At 41.6% G+C, this 12,984-nt stretch overlaps 1 protein-coding gene across 2 annotated transcripts in view; it reads left to right on the forward strand.

Annotated features, from left to right (window-relative positions):
• Nucleotides 1-12,984, forward strand: part of ALDH1A2 (aldehyde dehydrogenase 1 family member A2) — a 56,835-nt gene that overhangs the window by 1,588 nt on the left and 42,263 nt on the right. The window contains exon 1 of one of the 2 annotated variants that reach the window (XM_021407086.1): nt 359-842. The exons of the other annotated variant lie outside the window; for it this stretch is intronic. Coding sequence (XP_021262761.1) covers nt 726-842 — 117 coding nt within the window. The 5' untranslated portion in view covers nt 359-725. Of the gene's footprint in view, nt 1-358; nt 843-12,984 lie in introns of those variants that run through there. 2 annotated transcript variants of the gene reach the window in all.

Here is a 12,984-nt window from a genome sequence, read left to right on the forward strand (position 1 = left end):
GCCGCGGGACGCTTGGGTGTCGGTGCGGACGCGCGAGTGGGGCGGCCCGGGACGGGCTCTCGCCGCGCTGCCGGTGGCGGGAGGGGGAGCGGGAGCGGCCGTCAGGTGCTGCGCGTCTGGGAGAGCGTTCTGCGGGCAGAGGAGCGGGGACGGGAGCGCTGCCCCGCGCGCTTCGACTGATCGGCGCTCCGGCCGCTGCGCCCTCCCCGGGTCCCGTGCGGGGCGGCTCCGTGCCTGAGGGGGGGCAGTGCGGGGCTCGGGCTCGGGCTGCGGAGCCGCCGTGTCCTGGCGGGTCGCGCTCCGTAAGGGCGCCCCGAGGCGGCCCGGCTTCACCCGGTGCTGTCCCGCTGCTGCCGGCGCTCCCCGCGAGATGCCCGGGGGCCTCGCCGGGCTTGGTGCCCTCCCGCCGGGCTCCCCAGGGCCTCGCCCGCCTGCTCCGTGCCCCCGGGCGGTGTGGTGCGGTGCGGTGGGACCCGGCGGAGGCTGCACCGCGCTACGAGCGGGGCTGTGCCGCTGTCGGCCTAGGTAGGATGGACCTGCCCCCCTGCCTCTGCCCCCATGTCCAATAAGAAGAGCCCCGGCGTGACACCTGCCTATATACAGAGGAGGAGAGCAACATCTTCAGCGCTGGGCTTTGGAGGCGGGGGGGAGGGGGGGAACAGCCCAAAGCGCAGCACATCGGGTCGGAGCGGGGGGCTCGGCTGCTCCGTAATCCCCCCGAGACTATGACTTCCAGTAAAATTGAGATGCCAGGGGAGGTGAAGGCAGATCCTGCTGCTCTGATGGCATCTCTGCATCTGCTGCCTTCTCCCACTCTCAACCTTGAAATCAAACACACGAAGGTAAGTTGTGTTCCTTTCTTCTGGCAGGGAAAGTCTTGCTTGAAATCAGTTGTAATCTGCCCTGACCGACTTGAGCACAGAAATAAGGAAAAAAAAAGAAATAAAGAAAACCCAACTATTAAAAGGCTGCCTTGACTCTGCAGTAAGGGAAACAGATTTTTAGCCTCTCTAATTATCTGAGAAACCACAGGGTAATAGAAAAGCAAATGAGATCTGCTGGGACTGGCTCTGCCACTTCTCTCTAAGTGGAGATTTTGTACAGAGCTGTTGGAGTTTATTCACAGTGCAGAATCAGTAGTCCCCTAATGCTGCAGTTGCTTTTGATGTGATTCAGAGGAAGTTACTATACATACCCATATTTCTCAATTAGAAAATAAAAATATTTTTGTTCTTGAATTACCCTGTGTGCCCAAGGGATTCTTTTACAGTTCCCAGAGGACTTTTAATACTGCCAGGTTGTTAGGGAACTGAACAGGTCTCTTTGCTAACTTCCATGATATCTGCGTACACTCTTGAACAATATTACAAAAGGACGTATTTTTCCCTATTAACCTTTAAGACTAATTTTCATAAAGAGAAACAACATTCAGCCTGATGGGTTGGTAGGTGGAAAAATCTGCTGTTGCTGTGGGACTAAACTGTTTCTGTAGATTAAAATGAGCTTTAGGAGCAGTCATTTATTTGTAAATGCAATTTGATTTTTTAAAATTTGTCTTAATGTCTTAAATCTTCGCACCTTCAGTATCTTCAACTGAAGAATGCTTTCCTTTCTGTTGGAGAAGTTTCAAATGGATTGTATAAACAGATTACGATGTGTCAGACTTTGTTTTAATTACTGAGTAACTTAATAGGAAAATAAAGCACATCGGTGCTGGGAAAAGGTGATAACATTTTTATCTACTGGAAATACAACTTTGGGAGCTTTAAAACTGATAGGAAAATCAGCTTGGCCGATGTAGTGTAATGTTTTCTCTTCCATATCATCACTTGAAAAGCTTTTCATCTTTTCTCTTTCTTAAGCGGGTGCCAAAACTAATTTGTTCTCTAATTTGTTACAGCTATTTCATGTTCTAGAAGAATGTTTCAGAGGAAACTCAACTATTTTAGATTTCATTGCATTTTAATGAGAACTGTAGTATGCAGATTTAAAGGTGCATGTTTTCTTGCCTATAATTTATTTGAAAATCGTCTAGTTAAATAAGGAATGTGGTTATCTGATGTTGTGTGGTGTTACGCTTTGGAGCGGTGGTACTTTGCAAAGTGCTTGGCATGATTTTTACTTATTGCTGGTTTCAGTGTAAAATAGGCATCAGGATTGTTCCGTGGTTAGTATTTTCCAACAGAATCACTGTCAGTTTGCACAGGATGTGTACTTGCACTTTCTCCATTTTAAAACTTGTGAATTGGTTCAAAAAATCTTTTAATTATGGGACAGTCATTAACAATCCACTTTTTGAGGATTTAAGCTGGATAGCAGCCCTTAATTCAAGTTTATTGTGCTGTTGTCTCAGAAATTTTGTAAGGTCTTACACTCTTTACACTACTGTAGCAAGTAAAAGAAAGTTATTTGTTTTCAATATTGAACTAAAAACAGCAGCAAGCCTTTTCTTCTGGACTGGGTTTCGAGCTATCAGGTAACTCCTGACTGCTTGAGAGAGAATTGGCGTTTAGGACAAGGTCTGAATGTTTCACTTGGTGTATCCTCTGTCTCTGCTTTTCTGTCTCTTTCCTCCCTCCTTTTTCTCTGCAGGAAATATAAGTGATTTATAGATAATTGGAGTCTTCAGTTTGGAGTTTTGTCTTGGTCAGGGCTTTTATCCAGGATCCCCTTTCCCACCTATTACAAAGAAAAACAATCAAAAATGAAATAATGGATTGTAACTCAATTCTTTTGTGTGGGGGAGTGGCCACTTCTTGTCTTAAATGCCCAACAACTTCCACAAACAATAAATAACTGTGGAATAAAGAACGTTACCAAAAAGAAGGCAAAACAAAAACCTCCAGCCTTTTAAAACCAGACGTCTGTAACCATTCCTAGCAGCCTCTCTCCTGCTTTTTAGCTGAGAATTTTAAATACACATCCAGAACCCAGAATTCTTGAACTCTTGATTACATCTGTCCCTGAATGTAAAATCTTAATCACCTGAGAGTTAATTCTTTCAGAAAAAGGCACCTGTGAACATTTAAACGAAGTGATTTTAAAATATGTTTTGTCGATTCAATTCCACTTCTAGAATTGGAAAATAATTAAGACAACATTGTTAGGCTAGAACATATTAAAGTTCTGGGAATCCCTAAATTAGATTTGTTAAGATCTCTAATATGTTGTGGAAAAAGTATAAATTTACCCCTCATTAATCTTTAAAATATTTCAATATCCTTATAAATACTAGGAAAACTTGTTTCAAGAACACAGATAAAATAAATACTCCCCATGTATTTGCAGTTTTCATGTGTTTGGTTGTTCAGGATTAATGGAACTTGTGTAATATTCCGCTGGGCTTTGTGAAAGGAGCAGAAAGCTGTGCTAAGTCCTTCCGATCTGTCACACCTGATGTAGAGCAAGCGCTAAGGCAGTGTGATTTTTCATTGGTCACTAAAAAGTCATGCATTCAGTGCTGAGAATTACCTGGTGCTTGTTTTTGTGCGATACAAGCAGCACTCTGTTGTGACTTCAGTGCTGGGAGTATGCTTCTTTGAAAAGAGAGCCATTAGGAATACTTCTCCCACCTTTTCGATACCTTGGCATGGTGTCTGGGAAAAATAACGTGTTTTAGATGTGCGTAATAAGAATTGGTGAATAGGATGGAGAAGCTACATTCTAAACAGATGTGGAGATCAGTGGTGAACTTGCAAGGTTTTTTCTGTGTGGTTAGCAAACACTAAGGCTGCTACATGTGAGACTCTCTCACTGCTCATTGTGATGCCTCTTTAATTCTTCTCAGTGTTAACATTTGTGGAGGAATTGCTTTTACAGATCAGGGAATCTTCCAGTATTGCATGGAATTAGGCTATTGCACAGCCCTGTGGCACACCCAGCCCCCCTCAGACCTGTCAGGAGCTTGGTGGCAGTGCTGTGCTCCATGCATAAGGGAATACAGGGGTAGGAAGGTATGCAAGGGGGTTCTAGCCCTCTCCCTGGCAGTACATTGTACTCCTGCTAGTGTCGGCTTGGTGCAAAAAGCTCTCCTGGAGAGGGGTGCTCTGAAAGTACCAGGTGTGTGAGATTAGCCTTAGCCTGATGTCCAGTAACCACACACTATTAGCACATTGTGTATAGGAAGCACACTTTAGAGCTGATAACTTCAAGAACCTTATAGCATCTGTGGGAGACCAGAGGGTTCTACGCTTAGTGAGGTATTGATGCCTTCCACTTTCACATTCTTACGATACTCCATTCTCTCTCTCCTGGGACTGGAACGTTTCCCAAGTATCTGATGCTAGACATGGAAGCAGTCCAATGGATTGAGTCCTTTGCGGTGTTTTCTTCCCTTAAATTCTCCATTTGGTGGACAAAAGGTGTTTCTGCAGCATATGGCTATCCTTCATGTGTTATGATGTAATCAAATCTGCTTCACAAAGTATTTTCTTGGTGGTTTTAGTAAGTCATACTGGCTTTAAAAGACAGCAGCTGGTAGAAGAAGGTGGGAGCCCTGGCTTTCTGTTGTGTTCCAAGCTCTGTCATGCTTCATCTAACTTGGTGAACAAGGCGTTCTCCGTTGCATCATGTTGAGGACACTAATCCAGCTGGACGTCTTGTTTCTTGTTTGCTTGTCGATTAGGTCTGAGAAGGAGATGAACAGTTTTAGCACAAGGGAAAATGGAAAAAATGGTGGTCTCTGGGAACTTTTCGTGAGAGGTGGTATAAAGAGTGAAGTATGCAGCACTGTGGCGGTGAAGATGTGCAAAAGTGTTTCTCTAGTAATAGTAGCTTGTGAATTGATTGACAGTCATCTTTTTTGACCTGTGTAAAAGGATGTGCCTCTACTCTTACATCATTGGATAAAGACAGGTCAATTTCTAAACGCAGGTCGGGTAAACTAGCCAGGCTGTCAACCTATCCAGTGCTGAAACTGGCTGTAGACAGCAGGCTGTAGTAAGTGTGCGCCAGCTGTTTCTGAGTAGACAAGAAGTAACAGATACCTTTCAAATTCTCATATAATAAGCATTATGGTTTAACATGTTTTGTTACGAAATTTCTTTATTCCTATATCCATTGTGCTTTCTGGGCATTGGCCAAAAACAAATGTTTTGGAACAATATTACAAATGTTTTTTCACCAAAATTTCATGCGCGTGTTTCTCAGATAAAATTCCAGACTGACTTTAAAATAGGAGATAAGACATCTCTTTTATTTAGAAAAATACACAGAGTCTTTGAGATTTTTTGAACTGGAGGCAAGCTTTTGCAAAACTCAGGTAAGTGGCGAATACATGCTTTTCCTGCTTGTCCATGAGTAAGCTCACTATTTTAATGCCTTATTTTTCAAGTCAGTTTCTGTTACCGATACTTGAAGAAATTAGCTAACCTTTGTGGTGAGCTCAGTGACTACTGGTTACAAGAGATGAAGCTCAGAAAATTAGAGAGATGGTTGTGTGAGCAGTAGTCAAATGGAACATCATTGCTTTCACTTTGTGGAGCATTTCAGCACCTGTGCTGACACTGCGCATGTCCCTCTGTATACATGATATTTTAGGGTATATGCCACATTTTTTCTTTGAATCTGCAGTTCGGACTCTCTTCTAGTGCGTGCATAATTCCAGTTGGTAGTACAAACCATCAGTCCGCAGTGCAGTTGTACACTGTGTATGCACTATGTATGCACTTTTTCCAGTTAACAGGCTGAACACAGGACTCACTCCCCAAACCTTTAAGGTTATCTGCACAAACCAAATTTACCCAGGTTACTCATAAGGGATCAAGACACAACTGATCTCTTACATATGTCCAGTCTGTTGTCTTTGCTCACTCCAATACCTCTATGATAGCTGTGTTAATTCAAGAGCATTTTATATATATATAAACTATAACTATCATGCTGAAATGGGCAATGACTACATACCTACTCAGTGATACAGTAGGTAACTGTTGTAGCAGTGGCCTCTCTGTGCTGAATTTTTAGAGAAGGATGGAATCTTCAAAGCAAGTGTGAACCAGTTGCATGCATCAAGATATACAAGACAATGTTGCTGGCTAGGGGAAATTTTATCCAGCAGATAATGTCAGATAACACACTGCAAGAAAAGTGTTTTTCTAATCTCTGCCAAAATGTTTATGATTTCAAATTTCCAGTACAAAAGTTGTATACATTTATTTGCACTCAAAAGCCAGGAGGTCAGTAACAATCAGGGCACTTGCCTGAGTTGAAAAAGAGCCAAATGCATATCTCTGCTCTGAAGCAAATAGAGCAGAAATTCAAATACAGATCCCTACTTTCTCACAGTAGATAGGCCTCAGTTGCAGATGCTGTCTAGCTCTAGCCATCCTTGGAAAGAGTCTCTCATTCTCTCCTTTTGGGTAATCCACTTGTTGTGTGTATTAGCCCTGAGGTGCACTGACTTAGCCCACTTGTGCAGGAGAAGGAGTATTCAGGTTGCTGCTCCAAGAATGTTCGTGATGTCAGATACAGCAAGGATTTGATCAAAAATCTATAGCTGTGTATAGATGATTGGACTATTGAGTTGGGATAATGTGTCTTGAATTCATACTTTCATTCTGACAAAAAAAATCTCTTTAATTCTCCATTCCATTCTGTCCTTCATACATTTTTTCCACAGAACTTCATGAAACCATTTCCATATTCAGTTTCTGTCTTGATGTCTCCACATTTTCTGATTAAAAAAATCCCAGCAGTCCAAAATTCTTGATCATCTCTGCTCAGCTAACCTATCTCCTTGTTAGTGCAGAGTTGTTCCCTGCAGACCTCAGTGGGCTCTGCCAGTTTGAAGATACTCATTGCCATAAACTGCTTTGTTCTTCCAAGTGCTGTATCTATTTCTCTTCCCTTCTTTGCAATGCATATTAACAATAGCCTTCAATAAACTGTCCATAGGCATTACAACTCACTGGGGCATATCACCATCTAAAAGTAATTTGAACCATCCCTTCCAGCAGGCTTTGCCCTACACTTGTTACCTCTGGCAAATTTCATCTATCCCTGACTTGTCCAAACAGCTTTTAATTTCAGTTCTAATGATGGTTTCCTTGGTGTTGGCGTAGTCTGAGTATTCTTATCCACAAGGTATGTTACCTTACTATTAATGATCTGCTAAAGCAGGTGAACCATGATATTGATTGCTAGTCACTGTAATGAAGGGGCACCTTGCTATTAACCTCTTCCCAGGGAGAATTATCCATTTATTTCCAGTCTTTATCTTATCTCTTAACCGCTTTTTAATCCATGGCAGAACTTTATCTTTCACCATATGGTTACTAACTTTCCTTAATAGCCTCTTGCTAAGGACTTTATCATCAAAAGCCTTTTTAAAGTCTAAATAAATTATATCCACTGATTCATCTCTGCTCCTCATTTGACTAACTATCTTCCAAGAAATCTTGTGAGTTTACAGAGGTAAATGACAAAAGATGAGTTCATTGGTCCATATCATAAATTCCTAGTCAGATCCTACATGAAGTCACATTTCTTCTTTTACAGTTCTGCAGCTGTTTTTTCCTAAGACTGCCTGAATGGTATCATGTTGCTATTTATTTTTTGCAAATTGTTTCATTCTCTGAATTTCTAAAAAATGCTTTTTATGTTTTTGTTTTTTTTTTTAGAGTAGAACAGTCTCAGAAACAAGTAACCAAAACATAAGCTTTAGTTCAGTTGAAAGAGCTGCACTTAAAAATGCTTTTATATAGAGATAACATTTTAAGAAAGCAATGTAAATGTAAACACAAATGCAGAAAGGTTTTTTAGAAAGGTTCAGAAAATTGCCAGTTCATGCAGGATTTTTTGTGGATTCTACTGAGGAATCCTCAGACACGTGCTGGCATTCCTACTCAGACACAAATAGGAGCATAAATTGCTACATGAAGACTTACTACTATATATATATAAGTAGAAAGATGAAGTTTAAAAAGTGATTGCCATCTAAGGACCCAATCATTCATGACTTTTATGATTATTCACATGAATAGATGAATTCCTTTTTGGACTGCGTATACCTACTTTTTTTTTTCCAAAACACAAGTTCAGTGTTTCAGAATTTGTCTAAAGCCATATTTCTACTGATGGATATTTTCTGTTACTTTTAATAGCAAACTGCCTTTGTGATGTGAATCTGACACATCGATTTCCAGTTACACAGTGTATGTCAGCTTTAAATATAGGAGTATTTCATTATTAAAAGTATGATATGTGAAGCCACATCAAAGAGTTGCTGCAATAGTATTGGTGAAATAGTCTCCAAATGACAAAAGACAAAAGGACTTCATTCTTGTTTACTTGAAGCCAGTCCATTTCTCAGATAGCCTAGTGAATTAGATTCTTACCTTATGACTTGAAACGTAATACATTCCAGCTTTGCTGGAAGGAAGTGGGAAAATATTTCAGAACAGAGAACCAAATTCTGTGACCCACATGAAAATGTTTAAGGTCAGTTCAATCTCAGTTGACCTCATCTGGAGGTTAAAACACAGGACAGTGCTGACCACTCAAGTATATAGACCTTAATCTGGGAGGGATTCATGGGTAATCGAGACCTTGAATTGTATTCAGAACCTAAAGTGAAGCCAGTGGGACAGCTGTGCAGGGGCCAACAGCAGGTGATGTGCTTACAGAAAGGATATACTTTGCTAACATCCACGTGGATGTCCAATATGTCCCAATTGAAAATGAGTTCTACAGATACATTTGGAAAGTTGCAGAGGCATAGGAGGAGGTGCATGGAAGAAGAGGCTGCAGCCTCTGGTGGAAATAGGGTGCTGGGAAGACACCGTCCACATACTGTGCTTTGGTCATCTAACAGTGATTATACAAAACTCCTCAGTTTTGACTCTAGTTATCTGAAAGTGCCTTTCCCTATGGAAATTTGAACACATTTGCACAGAGGCTGCACTCTAAACTAAAACTAATTTATTTCCAGAGCAGAACTATTTGCATGTATTTCAGGTAAATGCAGGTGTTATCGGACTGTCATATATCCTCTTGTGAATAGGTCAGCAAGTCTTAAATTTGGCCTCAACTGAGTAGAGCTGGTCAGAACGTCAGGTCTACGTTTCATCTGAAATATAATCTCTCCACTTAGGATGTCCTTGCAGGTCTGGGCTGTGGCATTGTTCTGTCAAGTTTCAGTAGGAAGATCACCACTTGATACGTCACCATATTCATCGCTATCACTCCGGTAATGGCTTTTATGTAATTCCTGATGCATCAGCTTTGTAACTTGGAAGAGCTGAGATACATTTGCATTTCAGATTTCTCTCGGGAACTGAATTTCATCTGTTTGCAGTATACTTGGGACTGAAGCACTTTGAAGCATGGTCTTTAAATGATCTTTGGTGTCCTGCTGGTGTTAGATTTTTTGGTAAAGACACATCCTCAGAACAAGCATTTTATCTGTCATCTGTATGCAAACTCTAGTTCTACTTGTCTTCCCTTGGCCCCACAACATGTGTCGCGTTCTGGCCAGACACATCATCCGCTTTGATACTGCCACATCAAGACATCCCAAATGAGCAGCCATTTCTGGAAATACTTCTAGTATTCTTTTTTGTACATTTTATAGCCACGTTGTTTTGGGAATCTGGTGGCTCTGCCACAGCCTGTATTTAGCTTTTTTATTAAGCTTCTCTTGGCTTTTTCATTTGTGTTAGCTTCTTGGTATATTCTCCTTCAGAATATTTAGTCAGTTTTTAATTTTCATTTAGTGTTGCAGGCTTTTACCTTTAGCACTTTCTGCCTTTTCTTTGGCTTGCATTTCCTCTGGTATTTTTCTGCTTAGCCGCCTCATTTTCCTGCTTCTGCTTCCCATTTTTAGTCTTGGGAATGCAAATCTTTGACTCCTTTACATTCTTAAGCCTCCATGCTGATTCTATGGATTTTAATTTCCTAGCTTCAAGCAGGGAGTTTCTAAGTTACTTCCTTTTTCAAAAAAGAACTCCCTTTCTTTAAGTTTACTATCCCAGAGAGTAGAGCTTCTTCATGTGCTTCTCTCCTGCAATGAAGCCGAAATTATTTATCTGGTAACCATTTCTTGGGGGTTCCGACACAATTTTTAGCCCTTGACAGGAATGTCAGATGTTGTTTATTAGGATATAGAGAACTGTATGTTCTTCAGTCACTATTTTAATGCAGCTCTCGCTGATCTAATACGTATTGCGCTCATCTTCTATAGGCTTCCAGTTGTGTTTTTTTTCCCACTTCAAGTTCTTTAATTGCTTGGATCCAGAAGTCAGTATTTGTGCCTGCTATTATACTATATGGCCTGCACTGCCTCTACGTCCATGGAGGTACATTATGCCTCTGGCTCCCAAATGCTTCTGTTCCGTAGACTGTCTATGGAAATCCTTGTGCACAGAGCTACTTGCCCCTCCCCACAGCCTGACTTGCACTCTCTACATAGTTTATAGCTAGAAATCATGGTGTGCCTCTAATAATTCTCATCCCCTTATGTTCAAAAATGCTGTTTTTTTTCCTCTCTGTGATGTAGGCCAGATCACCCATTTTCACACTTAGGTTTCTTATGCTCGTTTATTGACACTTGTGTTTTATTTCCTAATTATAAGATGACCTAGAAGAAAATTGTGATGTAGTCTTTTCAGCCCAATCACTGAAGCGCTTCCCATGACATTGCACCTCATTCTCATTTACCAGTCTGCCAGTGTTAAAAGTCCTTAAAATAGAAATTAGATTTAAATTGGCTTTAATACTTCTTTACAGTGTCAAAGTGATATGAGGAGGCATTTATGTAACTGACAGTTGGATGCATAGAATTATTTTTTTAAGAACCGTTTCATTTAGTTACTCTAAACTTATCTGAAATTTATTTTAAAGGCTCTTTGCATCCAGGCATAATAAAAGCATTGTCCTCATTCCACTGGCTGTTTTCAAAACTTACCAGTACATCATAACATACACATTTTACATTTCCTTATGTGTCTTTTCCTTAGTAACAGAAATGGTTTGAGTTTATTTTTGAGTAGTTCAGAAACTATCAAGAAATTCCACCTGCCTTTCCAAATCAAGAGGTTTATTTTATTTTCTCCAGTTTCTTCAGTTGTGACATATGGTTGCGGCAGTCCTGTACCAGAGTGGCCTGCACAGACCCTCAGAGACATGAACCTTTTTTTTTCCCAGGACATCTGGCTAAGCTTTCACCCGTTTTCCATCAGTGCTGATGTTTTGTTGGTCTTCCTCTTTTTATCTTTACCACGCTTTCTTTACCACAGCTACTTAATGGCTTCTTCTGACTTGTGATGTCTGTGGGTTGCTGTTGTCCTAAGAGGTGAGAATCAAGCTCTGCTTTTTCACTTGTCCTCTGAAATTGTGATACGAAACTAACACTCAGTGTGCTGGCTGTGCTGATGATAGCCTAGCCTTGGAGGTCCAGCCTTGGGTAGGGATTTTAAAATCTCTTTGTTAGTGAAGACATTTTTAGCTGGCATCCTGCAAATGTTAATATTCATCTCTTTCCATCAACGCTTTTAGAAAGCATTAATTGATTCAGTCACACTGTAGCACTAGTGAGAAGGCTTCTTCACAGATGAGGGAGTTTACATTTGTAGGAGTGTAACCATGACTATTTGAGACAGTAGGTCAGTGTCAGAAGCAGGATCCCTTGTTAAACCAGCCAGACTACTAGAAGAGTTTTTTAAACTAAAAGAGGGGAAATTTAGGTTAGATGTTAGGAAAAAAATGATTTACTCGGGGCAGTGAGGCCCTGGCATGGGCCGCCCAGAGGGGCTGTGGATGTCCCTTCCCTGGAGGTGCCCAGGGCCAGGTTGGATGGGGCCCTGGGCAGCTGAGCTGGCGGGTGGCAGCCTTGCCCATGGTTGGGGGTTGGGACTGGATGATATTCCCTTCCAGCCCAAGCCATTCTATGGCTCTGTAAGTCCGATGCGTTTTGTGTTGAGTTTGAGAGAACTTGTCAGCTTAGCATGAAACACGAACGTTGCTGCATTATAGCAGAATTGGGATTTTACACTGATTAAGATTTCTACAGCCGGAGGAGAAATACCACAGCTTGAGTGTCTTTCTTGTTTAAATGACTGATATTCAAAGTGAACACAAATTATTTTACTTTGAAGAGAGATGATCCAAATTGTGTACAAGTAATTCTACTTTGAAAGTAGCCAAATCAGACACTACTGAGTCAGCTTTGTTGCCAAGAAAATACCTTTTTTCTCTCTCACCTATGTTTGTTGCTTCTAGGCTCTGCTTTTGATCCAAGAATCACAGAACCGTAGGGGTAGAAAGGGACCTCTGGGGATCATCAAGTCCAACCCCCTGCTAAAGCAGATTCCCTGCAGCAGGTTGCAGCTACTGTTTCTACTTTTATTACTGTAGAAGTCCCTCAGCTCAAAGGAACTAGCTTTCAGTTTGATGTTTTGAAAACTTCCCTGGCCTGATCCAAATGGGTGTAACAGATTGGACACCCCTAAGAGTTCAAGACAAAACAACGTCCAGTGGAGCCGACTTTTCCCCCAGTCCTTTTCTATCCAAACGGAGCATGTAATCTGTACAGTCACCTGAATGATGAGGCCCTGTATATTTAGCACAGAATCACAGAATTGCAGGGGTTGGAAGGGACCTCAAGAGCTCATCGAGTCCAACCCCCCTGCTAAATCAGATGCCCTACTATAGGTTGCACAGGTAGGCATCTAGCCAGGTCTTGAATATCTCCATAGAAGGAGACTCCACCGCCTCTCTTGGCAGCCTGTTCCAGTGCTCCGTCACCCTTACCATAAAGTTCTTCCCCATGTTTGTTTGGAACTTCTTGTGTTCAAGTTTTAGGCCATTATTCCTTGTCCTACCATTGTGCACCTCCGAGAGGAGCCTGGCCTCATCCATTTGCCTCCCATCTTCCTTTAGATATTTATAAACATTAATCAGATCTCCTTCATCTTCTTTCCCTAGGCTGAAAAGACCCAGGTCACTCAGCCTTTCCTTATATGGGAGATGCTCCAGGCCCTTAACCAT

Source organism: Numida meleagris, chromosome 9 (genome assembly GCF_002078875.1).
Source record: "Numida meleagris isolate 19003 breed g44 Domestic line chromosome 9, NumMel1.0, whole genome shotgun sequence".
Lineage (NCBI taxonomy): Eukaryota > Metazoa > Chordata > Aves > Galliformes > Numididae > Numida > Numida meleagris.